This window comes from Leptodactylus fuscus, chromosome 8 (genome assembly GCF_031893055.1).
Source record: "Leptodactylus fuscus isolate aLepFus1 chromosome 8, aLepFus1.hap2, whole genome shotgun sequence".
NCBI classification, from domain to species: domain Eukaryota; kingdom Metazoa; phylum Chordata; class Amphibia; order Anura; family Leptodactylidae; genus Leptodactylus; species Leptodactylus fuscus.
In genome coordinates, this window is record NC_134272.1 from 2550516 (window position 1) to 2568470 (window position 17955).

The 17955-nt window shown below is 41.8% G+C and overlaps 1 protein-coding gene across 1 annotated transcript in view; it reads left to right on the plus strand.

The window, feature by feature from the left end:
• Positions 1 to 17955, plus strand: part of DNAH3 (dynein axonemal heavy chain 3) — a 195244-nt gene that overhangs the window by 61425 nt on the left and 115864 nt on the right. Inside the window, exons 14-17 of the mRNA XM_075284877.1 lie at positions 4889 to 5067; positions 5783 to 5967; positions 10960 to 11083; positions 15931 to 16084. Coding sequence (XP_075140978.1) covers positions 4889 to 5067; positions 5783 to 5967; positions 10960 to 11083; positions 15931 to 16084 — 642 coding nt within the window. The remainder of the gene's footprint in view (positions 1 to 4888; positions 5068 to 5782; positions 5968 to 10959; positions 11084 to 15930; positions 16085 to 17955) is intronic.

A 17955-nucleotide genomic window follows, 5' to 3' on the forward strand; every position in this document is an offset into this window, starting at 1 on the left:
TATCTATCTATCTATCTATCTCTCTATCTATCTCCTATCTATCTATCTATCTATCTATCTATCTATCTATCAATCTATCTATCAATCTATCTATCTATCTATCTATCTATCTATCTATCTATCTCCTATCTATCTATCTATCTATCTATCTATCTCCTATCTATCTATCTATCTATCTATCTATCTATCTATCATCTATCTATCTATCTATCTATCTATCTATCTATCTCCTATCTATCTATCTATCTATCTATCTATCTCCTATCTATCTATCTATCTATCTATCTCCTATCTATCTATCTATCTATCTATCTATCTATCTCCTATCTATCTATCTATCTATCTATCTATCTCCTATCTATCTATCTATCTATCTATCTATCTATCTCCTATCTATCTATCTATCTATCTATCTATCTATCATCTATCTATCTATCTATCTATCTATCTATCTCCTATCTATCTATCTATCTATCTATCTATCTATCTATCTCCTATCTATCTATCTATCTATCTATCTATCTATCTATCTATCTCCTATCTATCTATCTATCATCTATCTATCTATCTATCTATCTATCTCCTATCTATCTATCTATCTATCTATCTATCTATCTCCTATCTATCTATCTATCTATCTATCTATCTATCTCCTATCTATCTATCTATCTATCTATCTATCTCCTATCTATCTATCTATCTATCTATCTATCTATCTATCTCCTATCTATCTATCTATCTATCTATCTCCTATCTATCTATCTATCTATCTATCTATCTATCTATCTATCTCCTATCTATCTATCTATCTATCTATCTATCTATCTCCTATCTATCTATCTATCTATCTATCTATCTCCTATCTATCTATCTATCTATCTATCTATCTATCTCCTATCTATCTATCTATCAATCTATCTATCTCCTATCTATCTATCTATCTATCTATCTATCTATCTCCTATCTATCTATCTATCTATCTATCTATCTCCTATCTATCTATCTATCTATCTATCTATCTATCTATCTATCTATCATCTATCTATCTATCTATCTCCTATCTATCTATCTATCTATCTATCTATCTATCTATCTCCTATCTATCTATCTCCTATCTATCTATCTCCTATCTATCTATCTATCTATCTATCTATCTATCTATCTCCTATCTATCTATCTATCTATCTATCTATCTCCTATCTATCTATCTATCTATCTATCTATCAATCTATCTATCTCCTATCTATCTATCTATCTATCTATCTATCTATCTATCTCCTATCTATCTCATATCTATCTATCTCCTATCTATCTATCTATCTATCTCCTATCTATCTATCTATCTATCTATCTATCTATCAATCTATCTATCTATCAATCTATCTATCTCCTATCTATCTATCTATCTATCTATCTATCTATCTCCTATCTATCTATCTATCTATCTATCTATCTCCTATCTATCTATCTATCTATCTATCTATCTCCTATCTATCTACCTATCTATCTATCTATCTCCTATCTATCTATCTATCTATCTATCTATCTATCATCTATCTATCTATCTATCTATCTATCTCCTATCTATCTATCTATCTATCTATCTATCTCCTATCTATCTATCTATCTATCTATCTATCTATCTATCTCCTATCTATCTATCTATCTATCTCCTATCTATCTATCTATCTATCTATCTATCTATCTATCTCCTATCTATCTATCTATCTATCTATCTATCTATCTATCTCCTATCTATCTATCTATCTATCTATCTATCTATCTATCTCTCTATCTATCTCCTATCTATCTATCTATCTATCTATCAATCTATCTATCAATCTATCTATCTATCTATCTATCTATCTATCTCCTATCTATCTATCTATCTATCTATCTATCTATCTATCTATCTCCTATCTATCTATCTATCTATCTATCTATCTATCTATCTATCCTATCTATCTATCTATCTATCTATCTATCTCCTATCTATCTATCTATCTATCTATCTATCTATCTATCTCCTATCTATCTATCTATCTATCTATCTATCTATCTATCTCCTATCTATCTATCTATCTATCTATCTCCTATCTATCTATCTCCTATCTATCTATCTATCTATCTATCTATCTATCTCTCTATCTATCTCCTATCTATCTATCTATCTATCTATCTATCTATCAATCTATCTATCAATCTATCTATCTATCTATCTATCTATCTATCTATCTATCTATCTATCTCCTATCTATCTATCTATCTATCTATCTATCTATCTATCTATCTCCTATCTATCTATCTATCTATCTATCTATCTATCTCCTATCTATCTATCTATCTATCTCCTATCTATCTATCTATCTATCTATCTATCTCCTATCTATCTATCTATCTATCTATCTATCTATCTCCTATCTATCTATCTATCTATCTATCTATCTATCTCCTATCTATCTATCTATCTATCTATCTATCTATCATCTATCTATCTATCTATCTATCTATCTATCTCCTATCTATCTATCTATCTATCTATCTCCTATCTATCTATCTATCTATCTATCTATCTATCTATCTCCTATCTATCTATCTATCTATCTATCTATCTCCTATCTATCTATCTATCTATCTATCTATCTATCTATCTATCTCCTATCTATCTATCTATCTATCTATCTATCTATCTATCTCCTATCTATCTATCTATCTATCTATCTATCTCCTATCTATCTATCTATCTATCTATCTATCAATCTATCTATCTCCTATCTATCTATCTATCTATCTATCTATCTATCTATCTCCTATCTATCTATCTATCTATCTATCTATCTCCTATCTATCTATCTATCTATCTATCTATCTATCTATCATCTATCTATCTATCTATCTATCTCCTATCTATCTATCTATCTATCTATCTATCTATCTATCTATCTCCTATCTATCTATCTATCTATCTCCTATCTATCTATCTCCTATCTATCTATCTATCTATCTATCTATCTATCTCCTATCTATCTATCTATCTATCTATCTATCTATCTCCTATCTATCTATCTATCTATCTATCTATCTCCTATCTATCTATCTATCTATCTATCTATCTATCTATCTATCTATCTATCTCCTATCTATCTCATATCTATCTATCTCCTATCTATCTATCTATCTATCTATCTATCTATCTATCTCCTATCTATCTATCTATCTATCTATCTATCTATCTATCAATCTATCTATCTATCAATCTATCTATCTCCTATCTATCTATCTATCTATCTATCTATCTATCTCCTATCTATCTATCTATCTATCTATCTATCTATCTATCTATCTCCTATCTATCTATCTATCTATCATCTATCTATCTATCTATCTATCTATCTATCTATCTATCTCCTATCTATCTATCTATCTATCTATCTATCTCCTATCTATCTATCTATCTATCTATCTCCTATCTATCTATCTATCTATCTATCTATCTATCTCCTATCTATCTATCTCCTATCTATCTATCTATCTATCTCCTATCTATCTATCTATCTATCTATCTCCTATCTATCTATCTATCTATCTATCTATCTATCTATCTCCTATCTATCTATCTATCTATCTATCTATCTCCTATCTATCTATCTATCTATCTCCTATCTATCTATCTATCTATCTATCTATCTATCTATCTATCTCCTATCTATCTATCTATCTATCTATCTATCTCCTATCTATCTATCTATCTATCTATCTATCTATCTATCTATCTCCTATCTATCTATCTCCTATCTATCTATCTATCTATCTATCTATCTCTTATCTATCTATCTATCTATCTATCTATCTATCTCCTATCTATCTATCTATCTATCTATCTATCTATCAATCAATCTATCTATCTCCTATCTATCTATCTATCTATCTATCTCTCTATCAATCTATCTATCTATCTATCTCCTATCTATCTATCTATCTATCTATCTATCTATCTATCATCTATCTATCTATCTATCTATCTATCTATCATCTATCTATCTATCTATCTATCTATCTATCTCCTATCTATCTATCTATCTATCTATCTATCTATCTATCTATCTATCTCCTATCTATCTATCTATCTATCTATCTATCTATCTATCTATCTCCTATCTATCTATCTATCTATCTATCTATCTATCTATCTATCTCCTATCTATCTATCTCCTATCTATCTATCTATCTATCTATCTATCTATCTATCTATCTCCTATCTATCTATCTATCTATCTATCTATCTATCTATCTATCTCCTATCTATCTATCTATCTATCTATCTATCTATCTATCTATGTATCTATCTATCTTCTCTCTCTCTCTCTCTTAGAGAGACTGGTCCTGATACATCTCCGTCCTGTAGTATTTTCTGCTATGGACCCCGGGACGTCACCGTTACTCCCCCCACCTCCTCCCCATCAGTCCTTACATGTCTTCCTGTGTCCGGTGTGGGGGGGTCTGAGGGGCTATCACTGAGCAGGACACAAGCAGACACCTAGAAATCACTCAAATCACTGCTAAATGTATACGGGGGCACTTTTAACCCATTAATAACACTAACAAACCGCTAAAAACAAACAAACAAAAAAAACACCAAACTTTTTGCCCAGAAAACCCCTTTAATACATAAACTAAACTAAAGAGCAATTGTACATCACTATGGTCTATGTATACCTCACATGTAGTATGTCAGGTCGCACACGTGAGGTTTGCATGTACTTGTAGTCCTCCTGTTACTTTACGTTCTTGTTGGATTTTCTGTCTGTTCCTTGCACATCTTGAGGTGACTCTTCTCGTATATTCAGAGCAGTTTAACTGAGACCTTTCCATTGGTTCTTATACACAGAAAATCAATAACTTATCCCAGTTACGGGGCGAGATTGCGTCCATGCACGTTACCGTCCCCCTCGCCATGTTCTGTTTGGATGCCTTGCGTCTCAATGAGGATCTCTGCGCCAGAGCCCAAAAACTAAAGGATCGTCTTGTTCAGTTTGAAGTGGATGAAAACCGGGAGCTCAATAAGAGGTGAGACGTAAAATCGGGATGATTCACTTCTGCTTGTCTTGTGCTTACATAGCACCAACATGCTCCGCAGTGCTGTACACACGGTATAATGTCATGTCATAGTATACTGGAAGTCCTCAGCCTCGTGCACATGATCTTTGTCTTCACACCTATTACCTATCAGTACCAGAACAGACTAGGACCGCTATACATGTGATGTAACATAAGATGGAATAGAACCCGGGAATCCCGAGGTGCGAGGCTGCAGTGCTAACCAGCGTGTCTTTGTGCCGGCTACTTTTACAATTGAGGGTTCTCCTTAAAGGGATTCTACCAATAAAATTGATTTTTTTTCTCGTTGATCTGTAGGAATAGCCTTAAGAAAGTCTATTCTTCTCCTACCTTTAGATGTCTTCTCCGCGCTGCTGTTCGGTATAAATGCCAGTTTTCGTCAGTATGCAAATGAGTTCTCTCGCAGCACTGGGGGCGGGCTCAATGGTGTGAGAGAACTCTCCAGCGCCGCCTCCATCTTCTTCAGGAACGGCCTCTTCACGCGTCTTCTTCCGGTGCGGGCGGTCAAATTTTTAGGCTTTAGGCCTAGGGTAGAGCCGACTGCGCATGCCCACAGGCCACGAGAAAATGGCCGCTTACTTACCATGATATAGATACAATACTAGCAGTGCCTACGTCTTACTATCTGGCCATGCTAAATGTTCTCTGTACTTTGTCTTTTCAGCATTTGTTTGAAGTACACGAGGATAGCCGAGCGGGTCAGCGAGGTGCCCGCAGACACTGAACAGCTGGTCGCTCTGGCTGATTTCTTGAGGACCTCAAGTGATGTCACTGTCTACAAACTGAAGGATGAGATTGCCGAGGCTGCGAGCAGACTGGCCTTTCTTCTGGATTACGCAACTCTTCAGTGTAAGTATTAAGCAGGAACAGAAGTGTCAGCCATGGGAATATCACTATGCAATCTGGAAGCATCACCTCTTCTATTCCTGAAGTCATTCTTACTTCGCAGGATTTTTGACTATTCATATATGTATTTTAATTGAAGAGAAATCCTGTTTATGGGTTTGGGATTATTGGCTGAGGCTTCCCTGCTGGAGATAATAATCCTACAAGCCCACCATGTCCTTTTATATTAGGCAGAAATACATTAAAATCTATAAAGTTATGGAATGAGAGGTTGTCAGCTCAGCCAGCTCAGCTCGGCATGTTGTCGCATCCACAACTACAATATATAGGAGTGTATATAGCTATAACCCTGCTCTTTATTACATATACTGTATGACATTAGAATGCTTTAGGGCCTGTATTTGGCAGCTTCTCTTTCGCTCCCTGTTGTACGAGTCTTCATATCACAGAATTCGCTGTCAATTCTTGGGTGGCGGCTGCTGCTCCTTTCCTTACTGTTGTCTTGGAGTATATACATTACAATCTATACGTATACAATTGTCATTCTTCACTTTTCTGTATACTTTTATTTCTTCTACCACATTGCTTTTTCATCAATTGCAGAGGTAACACTTAGTCGGCCGCTGTCCGATGCATCAATATATATATTATCATATGGCCCACAGATGGGTGCAAGCAGCGCCGTAAGATGGGGGACCTGTGGGAGGTAAGAGGGCGGGGGGGGGGGGGGGACAGAAGGTGCAGCGGGAGAGAGAACACCACCATAGCAGCGAAAAGGGTCCGCCTTGGCGCTCGGTGGAACCTCTCTCCCACGAATACACCAACTGTAAGCGGCTCTGCGCCACCGCCAACCCGTGGACGAAGTCGCAGGCAGATGCTAGTACATACAGTATATATATGTATAGTATAGTATGTAAGATCTAAAGTTATATATATATATATAGATATAGTATGTAAGATCTGAAATTCAGACATTTTCCATAGCTGAAGTCTCGGGTTCTCCTGGTTAGTTTTCGGCTGGCTGACTAGCAGACTCTCGGGTTCTCCCGGTTGGATTTCGGCTGGCTGACTAGCAGGCTCTTGGGTTCTCCTGGTTGGATTTCGGCTGGCTGACTAGCAGGCTCTCGGGTTCTCCTGGTTAGATTTCGGCTTGCTGACTAGCAGATTCTCGGGTTCTCCTGGTTAGATTTCGGCTGGCTGACTAGCAGGCTCTCGGGTTCTCCTGGTTGGATTTCGGCTGGCTGACTAGCAGGCTCTCGGGTTCTCCTGGTTGGATTTCGGCTGGCTGACTAGCAGGCTCTCGGGTTCTCCTGGTTGGATTTCGGCTGGCTGACTAGCAGGCTCTCAGGTTCTCCTGGTTAGATTTCGGCTGGCTGACTAGCAGGCTCTCAGGTTCTCCTGGTTAGATTTTGGCTGGCTGACTAGCAGGCTCTCGGGTTCTCCTGGTTGGATTTCGGCTGGCTGACTAGCAGGCTCTCGGGTTCTCCTGGTTAGATTTCGGCTGGCTGACTAGCAGACTCTCGGGTTCTCCCGGTTGGATTTCGGCTGGCTGACTAGCAGGCTCTCGGGTTTTCCTGGTTGGATTTCGGCTGGCTGACTAGCAGGCTCTCGGGTTCATCTGGTTAGATTTCGGCTGGCTGACTAGCAGGCTCTCGGGTTCTCCTGGTTGGATTTCGGCTGGCTGACTAGCAGGCTCTCGGGTTCTCCTAGTTGGTTTTCGGCTGGCTGACTAGCGGGCTCTCGGGTTCTCATGGTTAGATGTCGGCTGGCTGACTAGCAGGCTCTCGGGTTTTCCTGGTTGGATTTCGGCTGGCTGACTAGCAGGCTGTCGGGTTCTCCTGGTTGGATTTCGGCTGGCTGACTAGCAGGCTCTCGGGTTCTCCTGGTTGGATTTCGGCTGGCTGACTAGCAGGCTCTTGGGTTCTCCTGGTTGGATTTCGGATGGCTGACTAGCAGGCTCTCGGGTTCTCCTGGTTAGATTTCGGCTGGCTGACTAGCAGGCTCTCGGGTTCTCCTGGTTGATTTTCGGCTGGCTGACTAGCAGGCTCTCGGGTTCTCCTGGTTAGATTTCGGCTGGCTGACTAGCAGGCTCTCGGGTTCTCCTGGTTGGATTTCGGCTGGCTGACTAGCAGGCTCTCGGGTTCTCCTGGTTAGATTTCGACTGGCTGACTAGCAGGCTCTCGGGTTCTCCTGGTTAGATTTTGGCTGGCTGACTAGCAGGCTCTCGGGTTCTCCTGGTTAGATTTCGGCTGGCTGACTAGCAGACTCTCGGGTTCTCCTGGTTGGATTTCGGGCTGGCTGACTAGCAGGCTCTCAGGTTCTCCTGGTTAGATTTCGGCTGGCTGACTATCAGGCTCTCGGGTTCTCCTGGTTAGATTTTGGCTGGCTGACTAGCAGGCTCTCGGGTTCTCCTGGTTAGATTTCGGCTGGCTGACTAGCAGGCTCTCAGGTTCTCCTGGTTGGATTTCGGCTGGCTGACTAGCAGGCTCTCGGGTTCTCCTGGTTAGATTTCGGCTGGCTGACTAGCAGGCTCTCGGGTTCTCCTGGTTGGTTTTCGGCTGGCTGACTAGCAGGCTCTCGGGTTCTCCTGGTTGGATTTCGGCTGGCTGACTAGCAGGCTCTCGGGTTCTCCTGGTTGGATTTCGGCTGGCTGACTAGCAGGCTCTCGGGTTTTCCTGGTTAGATTTCGGCTGGCTGACTAGCAGGCTCTCGGGTTTTCCTGGTTAGATTTCGGCTGGCTGACTAGCAGGCTCTCGGGTTCTCCTGGTTGGTTTTCGGCTGGCTGACTAGCAGGCTCTCGGGTTCTCCTGGTTAGATTTCGGCTGGCTGACTAGCAGGCTCTCAGGTTCTCCTGGTTGGTTTTCGGCTGGCTGACTAGCAGGCTCTCGGGTTTTCCTGGTTAGATTTCGGCTGGCTGACTAGCAGGCTCTCGGGTTTTCCTGGTTAGATTTCGGCTGGCTGACTAGCAGGCTCTCAGGTTCTCCTGGTTGGATTTCGGCTGGCTGACTAGCAGGCTCTCGGGTTCTCCTGGTTAGATTTCGGCTGGCTGACTAGCAGGCTCTCGGGTTCTCCTGGTTGGTTTTTGGCTGGCTGACTAGCAGGCTCTCGGGTTCTCCTGGTTGGATTTCGGCTGGCTGACTAGCAGGCTCTCGGGTTCTCCTGGTTGGATTTCGGCTGGCTGACTAGCAGGCTCTCGGGTTTTCCTGGTTAGATTTCGGCTGGCTGACTAGCAGGCTCTCGGGTTTTCCTGGTTAGATTTCGGCTGGCTGACTAGCAGGCTCTCGGGTTCTCCTGGTTGGTTTTCGGCTGGCTGACTAGCAGGCTCTCGGGTTCTCCTGGTTAGATTTCGGCTGGCTGACTAGCAGGCTCTCGGGTTTTCCTGGTTGGATTTCGGCTGGCTGACTAGCAGGCTCTCGGGTTCTCCTGGTTGGATTTCGGCTGGCTGACTAGCAGGCTCTCGGGTTCTCCTGGTTGGATTTCGGCTGGCTGACTAGCAGGCTCTCGGGTTTTCCTGGTTGGATTTCGGCTGGCTGACTAGCAGGCTCTCAGGTTCTCCTGGTTGGATTTCGGCTGGCTGACTAGCAGGCTCTCGGGTTCTCCTGGTTGGATTTCGGCTGGCTGACTAGCAGGCTCTCGGGTTCTCCTGGTTGGATTTCGGCTGGCTGACTAGCAGGCTCTCGGGTTCTCCTGGTTAGATTTCGGCTGGCTGACTAGCAGGCTCTCGGGTTCTCCTGGTTAGATTTCGGCTGGCTGACTAGCAGGCTCTCGGGTTCTCCTGGTTAGATTTCGGCTGGCTGACTAGCAGGCTCTCGGGTTCTCCTGGTTGGATTTCGGCTGGCTGACTAGCAGGCTCTCGGGTTTTCCTGGTTGGATTTCGGCTGGCTGACTAGCAGGCTCTCGGGTTCTCCTGGTTAGATTTCGGCTGGCTGACTAGCAGGCTCTCGGGTTCTGCACATTTTATGCCGTTGCTTTAATCTAATGTACTTTTTGTTCTGCTCTTATTTAATCCTGTGCAGAGAGAATATTGGAGCAGTGTCAGCAAGATCCTGTATATATGTAGTAGCACAAGCATCATGAAGCCGCAGAAGCTGTAACAAACCTCTTGTATATTCTCTCCGGGGAAATCCATCAGAGCCTCGGATAATGGGATTAGCTACAAATATTTTATCATATTCTAAAACTGTTTGCATATAAATTATAATAAAAGCTTGAGAGCTTTTCCCATAAAATAGCAGAATTATTCCGATTCTCACCGGAGATATGGGTTATCTAGGTCTCTAGGACTGAACATTATGGAATCTCCCCATCCCCCACTGGTAATCCAGACAGGAGAGTGTGGACCTTCCTGGAGATGTTTCCAAGTCACAGGCCCCAGAATAGTCAGCGATTGGTGGCAATGGCGCTGACGGAGCAAGAGCGAGGCCAGACACAGAGACATCACCAGGAGAAGGGTCAGGATGTGCCAGGATAGAGAATGAGGTGAGAATGTAGACAGGAGGTCAAGGGTCAGACAGGGGTGATGCCCAGGTACAAAACTGAGGTCAGGGTTAGGATTAGTATGTATAAGACTGAGATCAGCATGACCTGATAATCTGCAACAATCCGATCCGGCAGCTGATAGGAAGAAGAAGTCCCATCATCTGGAGTTGCGGCTGCGGACCAGGGCTTATCCCAGGAGCTGAGTACCTAATATCAGTAATAACACGTTGGGTTGTCCTCTTCCCGGCACCCTCACCGATCAGCTGTTTGCAGTTGTACAGTATACTGCTCCATGCAGTGTACAGCAGCCTGGAAAGTTATCACAACCTTAGTCCCATCCAGGAATCAGAGCCACGTCCTAAAGATAACTTATCATTGTAAGCTCATGGAAAGATCCTTCAAGGCTGGTGCATTGAGTAGGCAGCCTATATGTTCTATAAGGATCCTTCATTTCTTTCATACAATTCCTACAATGTTATTTTATGTATATTTGTACATTTATTGTATTTTATGCAGATGATGACCTGAAGTTAAACAGCGCTGTATTTCATTGGCCGGAACAGATCGAAACAGTCTTTGAAGTCAATAACAACCGATTACTGGCCAGAAGAGACCAAGCCGAGGACGATCTGCGGAAAAGGTACAAAAGATCAAGGTCTTTAGGGTCCTAATCTATAATACTACCGTAGATAACACCACATGCTATCCCTCGCAGGGGAGTACGGAGAGAATATACATCCCTCTATACTGGGATAGCGGCACCAAGGGCATATACATGGCTTACAATAATACCCTAATGCAAGAATACCCTATACCCTATAATATCCTAAAGGCAGGTTGTGTCGCGGCAATGACAATGTGTCCTGCTATGGTCGGGCTCCTGAACTTACTGGGTGGCAGAACCTATGGCAGGATTTTCCTCTTCAGAGGAACTTCATTCTTCATAACCAGATAAATCATTTATTAGAGCAAAGAATCAGAGATCAAAGCTGTGGAGAAAGCAAAAAAGACCAGGCCATTCTGTACGGCACCATGGAGGGGCCACCATCTGGTATTAGCTGTGGACCCCACTAGAAGGACCCCTAGAAGGACCCCTAGAAGGACCCCTAGAAGGACCACTAGAAGCACCACTAGAAGGACCCCCTAGAAGGACCACTAGAAGGACCCCACTAGAAGGACCCCACTAGAAGGACCCCACTAGAAGGACCACTAGAAGGACCCCACTAGAAGGACCCCACTAGAAGGACCCCCTAGAAGGACCACTAGAAGGACCCCACTAGAAGGACCCCACTAGAAGGACCACTAGAAGGACCCCACTAGAAGGACCCCACTAGAAGGACCCCACTAGAAGGACCACTAGAAGGACCCCACTAGAAGGACCCCACTAGAAGGACCCCCTAGAAGGACCACTAGAAGGACCCCACTAGAAGGACCCCACTAGAAGGACCACTAGAAGGACCCCACTAGAAGGACACCACTAGAAGGACTAGTGACAATTCAGACTTCTGTGTAATAACATTTCTTATAACAATAAAGCCAGAAATCCATTGGTGATTTTAGTAAAGTAATATGAGCGAGTGTAAGGTCTGGAATCAGAAGATAATGGGCTCGCGCTGATTCAGAAGTATAAAGACGGTGACACGGATTGATAGGCAGCAGGAAGGCAACGCTTCAGCATAGATAATTCCGCCAAGTATTTCCCCGCCGTTAGCAATTTCTGCACAAGCAATGTCATATCAGGAATAGACATTTGTCTATAGACATTTCTGACCTTCGCTTCTCCTATGTAGGATCTTCTTTGGGGCGACGCAAGTGTAAATCTAATCAGGACTATATACAGTATATATATATATATATATATATATATATATAAAATGCTACAAAATAAAAGATGGGATCAAATAAATGAAGAATAAAAGACTAAATAGAGAGAATGAAGACTGGTAATGTAAGGGACGGATAGGGGCTTATTCACATGAGAGGGTTTTCCATCAGTTCTCCTTTAGCAGACGGCGCCAATGAATGAATGTACACAATGGTTTATATTCAATGGTCCGCGAGTCCAATGATCATAACTCATTACTAGACAAGTGGGCCGGGCTTCAAGGGAAAGGGTGTGGCAAAATACAACAAATCCCCAAATTGTGCTAATATTTGGCCGAACCCTCTTCCATAAAGTGATAAATCCGGTACTTTCTCCGTCTATTACCTGATGTAAGCCATAAATCTCTAAAACCTTCCTATCCAAAGACTGATTATAAATAACCCTTAAGACTACGGCCTGGAGGTTAGAAAGATTCTCCGACGTCTTTTGTTCTATATTACAATTCTTTATACTGAGCATTGAACAGTCAGAAGTCTTCCAGATGAAATAGACAAGACGCGGCGCAGGGCGGATGGCGAGACTCAGATGATATATCCTTCTATATAACTCAGATATTTCAAGGAATCTCAGCGTGAGGAGAGAACTCGTGAGTGTCTGCAGGAATTGTCTTATCTGGGAGAGAATGGCGGAGCTGTCAGGTCTACAGTCTTATCTATCATATCTACAGTCTTATCTATCGTATCTACAGTGTTATCGTATCTACAGTCTTATCTATCGTATCTACAGTCTTATCTATCGTATCTACAGTCTTATCTATCGTATCTACAGTCTTATCTATCGTATCTACAGTGTTATCTGTTGTATCTACAGTCTTATCTGTTGTATCTACAGTCTTATCTATTGTATCTACAGTCTTATCTATCGTATCTACAGTCTTATCTATCGTATCTACAGTCTTATCTATCGTATCTACAGTGTTATCTGTTGTATCTACAGTCTTATCTATCGTATCTACAGTCTTATCTGTCATATCTACAGTCTTATCTATCATATCTACAGTCTTATCTATCGTATCTACAGTCTTATCTATCGTATCTACAGTCTTATCTGTCATATCTACAGTCTTATCTATCGTATCTACAGGATTATCTATCGTATCTACAGTCTTATCTATCGTATCTACAGTCTTATCTATCGTATCTACAGTCTTATCTGTTGTATCTACAGTCTTATCTGTTGTATCTACAGTCTTATATATTATATCTACAGTCTTATCTGTTGTATCTACAGTCTTATCTATCGTATCTACAGTCTTATCTATCATATCTACAGTCTTATCTATCGTATCTACAGTCTTATCTATCATATCTACAGTCTTATCTGTTGTATCTACAGTCTTATCTATCGTATCTACAGTCTTATCTATCGTATCTACAGTCTTATCTGTTGTATCTACAGTCTTATCTATCGTATCTACAGTCTTATCTATCATATCTACAGTCTTATCTATCGTATCTACAGTCTTATCTGTCATATCTACAGTCTTATCTGTTGTATCTACAGTCTTATCTATCGTATCTACAGTCTTATCTATCGTATCTACAGTCTTATCTGTTGTATCTACAGTCTTATCTATCGTATCTACAGTCTTATCTATCATATCTACAGTCTTATCTATCGTATCTACAGTCTTATCTATCATATCTACAGTCTTATCTATCGTATCTACAGTCTTATCTGTTGTATCTACAGTCTTATATATTATATCTACAGTCTTATCTATTGTATCTACAGTCTTATCTATCGTATCTACAGTCTTATCTGTTGTATCTACAGTCTTATATATTATATCTACAGTCTTATCTATTGTATCTACAGTCTTATCTGTCGTATCTACAGTCTTATCTATTGTATCTACAGTCTTATCTGTTGTATCTACAGCCTTATCTACAGTCATATCTATTGTATACTAAGACAAGCCTCAGTATTTGTCCAGAACAAGGATGGCCGCTTATACTATTCTTGGTGGGGGTCTGTATCTGAATTTATGATCCTTAGGGATCTGCTGAGTAACATGGTGAGGTTTGCAGGGAGCTGAGGATATACCGTATACCTGGCCTGTCATATAAGGCTGTGTTAATAAGTTAATGTTGTGGTGCAGGCAGTTGTATCTTTTGATGTAGTAAATCTACGATAGGTATATAGCTGTGATGAGACGTGTCCTGGTGTATACGGCTCCTATATACAAGTCATAGTTACCTACAATGTCACATCTTCCACCTCACACACTGCCGAGCACCACAGAGGCCTGTGTATTATTCACACGCAGCAGGTCGTATCCAGCAGACAAGACTCCTGAGCCGCCTGCACATCCACGTCAGCGATAGAGAAGAAACAAGAAGATACGGATAAGGAATGAGCCAAGATGGGAGAGAAGGAGAAGGATTCACAGGGAAGAGCTGGTCTAGTCTGAGGCACATAAGTAGTCATGTCTGAGAAACTAAAAGGGACATTTAGATATATACAGTTCTGTGCAAAAGTTCTAGGCATGTCTAGAAAAAAAAGCTGCAAATGAAGAATGTTTTCACAGATAGAAAGGTCGACGGTTTATTGTTGTTAATAAAAAAAATAAGGTGAATGAAGAAAAGTGAAGCTTCCACCAATATTTGGTGTGACCTTTGCCCTTTGCCTTCTTCTCGTTACTTGTAGACAGTTTTGGCAGAGCTGGGCAGGGAGGTTGTTCCCGCCGCCATAAAAACGTCATGTGCAGCAGTAGGGGTTACAAGAGCCTACATGTTTCGGGGTTGCCCCCTTACTCATGGCATATGGATGTGTAGTAAGCTGCAGTCTTTTATACAATAAAAGAAACACAAGTAAAAACAACAAAAGCCCCAAAGCACAGAGACAGAAACTGATTAACGAAGCATCAAGTGCGGCGCTGGAGAGACAGAGGAAAAAGACGTGTGCCATAAATAGGCCTAAATCTGTCCCCCCCCCCCCCCTCTTGATCTTCTCCTTTTTTTGGCCATGTTATATGTCATGCTGCAGTAAAAACTGAGTTAGAAGTAAAGAGATGTCGTCTGTCACAGAGTCCTGCCGATGGATAAACTGATTATTAAAGGGATTGTCCAGGTAGAGACCAATGTTATTGTTTGTATAATGAAACGTTCTCCAATTCTCCAATCTTCTTTCTGTATCAATTCCTCAGTTTTCTAGATCTCTGATTGTTGTCAGTCATGCTTACCGCTAGTGGATGAAAATCAGTCCGTGGTCATGTGATGTACAGTCTGTGGTCATGTGATGTACAGTCTGTGGTCGTGTGATGTACGGTCTGTGGTCATGTGATGTGTGGTCTGTGGTCATGGGATGTGTGGTCTGTGGTCATGTGACGTGCGGTCTGTGGTCATGTGATGCGCGGTCTGTGGTCATGTGATGTACAGTCCGTGGTCATGTGATGCACTGTCTGTGGTCATGTGATGTACAGTCAGTGGTCATGTGATATGGACACAGGTGCGCGGCTCGTTACAGTAATTAGACCTTTCCCCAGTAACGAGCCGCGCTCCTGTGCACTTACATTGGTCTGAACATGTGATATCCATGGTAATTGTGTCTTAGTCGTTCCTATGTATGGGCTGTAATGACGCTGCAGCTTTTCTCTATAGGCGCACAGGTTTTGAGAAACTGCTCAGTGGCTACTATTCCGAAATTGAGACTTTTAAGAAAAAGGAGACGATGACCCTGGATGAGATGAAGAATAATGTTGAAAAACTAAATGATCTGGAGCAGAACCTGACGAGAGCCCTTGCGGAGTTTGAGGTTGGTCATTGCAGCTTTGACAATGTGAATTTGATGCGATTGTCGGCAAGAAGTGAAATGTCACTCGGATTCTCTCCCACTATTGGCAAATTCCACTTATTTTCACATTGGTGTCCAATCCGAAATCTGCTCTAATTACACCTATAGAGAACCTGCTGACATTTCTGTAGGTAGAATTGACATGCTGCGATATCCAAAAACACAACAAATTTGGAAATTGCAGCATTTCTACTGCGCATATTGTTCTGCATTGTGTGGATGGGATTCACTACGTCCTATACAAGTAATATCTGAATAGGAGCAGCAGTGCACGTACCACCAGGCTGTCAGATCAGATCTATGAGGGGCCCAGATCTCCAACCCCAATAAATCACATACTGATGACCTATCCTGTATAGAGGTCATGATATGGGGTCATAAAAACCCTTTTAGGCCGGGGCCCTTGTGGTGTAAACGCTGCGATTTGAGTGCGGTGGAAACGTTTTACAGTCCTTGCAAAGTGGATGAGATTCTAGTGAACCCCATTCACACATTGCAGAATAATATCCGCAACGGAAATGCTTCGATTTCCCAAACTGTTGTGTATTTGTAAATCGCAGCTTGTCAACCCTATAGGTATAATTGAAGCAGAAAGTCTGCAGAGGTTTTCACTTCTTGTGACAGGAGCTGCGGGAAAAAGCACAATGCGTTTCGGATGCAGTTTTTCCTGCAGCGCTTTTTTGCTGTAACCCGCTACGTGGAGCCTTAGCCTTAAGGTGGGCAAATCTATGAGATATGAGTAGGCTGATAGTTGTGGTGGAGATGATATTCCTCACACAGTCATACACATATTAGTCTACATGGCATGTTACAGTCCTTCACACTGCACATACATGTTCAGCGACACTGGGCAAAGTAATCATACATGTACATAAGACCGAGCATGCATGTGTATGGGACGATCAGGAGGGATAGTGCTAGCAAAAGCCAGCAATGTATGTGGCCACCTATCGTATATATGAAGACCTCTAACATTTCAGAAGTTGAGGGTAATTCTGCTCTTTATAAATGGTTAGATGGATGCACATACACAACGGTCTATGGATTGCAGCCAAGTGTGCATGTCTTTTCAATAGAGAAGTAAGTAAACCACTGCAGGACACATCTTATCTCCCTCGGAAACAGAGGATCGAGCGCTGGGAATTCTCCCCTTGACATTGGCCGTTGTGGGAGAGTCTTATGTCCCCATAGACCATTGGTGACCGGTGGATCCTTCTGCAGGTTTTGCCTTCACCTTTGTGGACTCCTGTAGAAAGTGACGTATGAGACATAATGTGCAGTAAAACCCACCTATAGATCACAAAGCTGACAAAGCTATTCTATGGAAAACCGCCTGAAAATACAGTCCATGCAACGTTGTGTGTTGAGGGTCTAGAAAGGCGATCTTCTCAGTCCTTATTCAGATAAACTTCCCCAATGTGTGAAACGCTTGATGGTCAGAGAGCTCGAAGCGCTTACAAGAGCCCGACATTGTGCATTACATCAGACGTATCGGCAGAGCACTTACCTTCATATCTAAGTAAGATGGAACAGGAGGAGAACGTCTTATAGGATGTTCTTACAACTGAATAGCGGCTAAGATCCCATTAGTCATAAACTAGGGGTCAAGCAGCTCTCGGTATCTGGAGTGACCCGTAGTGTGAGCCTTGTCACGACATCTCGTGCTAATAAGACATGTGAGTGCACAAACACACAGTATTAAGCAGCGCCCTGTTTACTGCGTCTGTTCTAGTCCCTTCATCCATTAACACCCGGACAGATCACTGACATCTGCATTCTTAACCCTTTCATCCCCCTAAGGCCAGCTTCAGAGGTTATTGGGGCCCCCAATG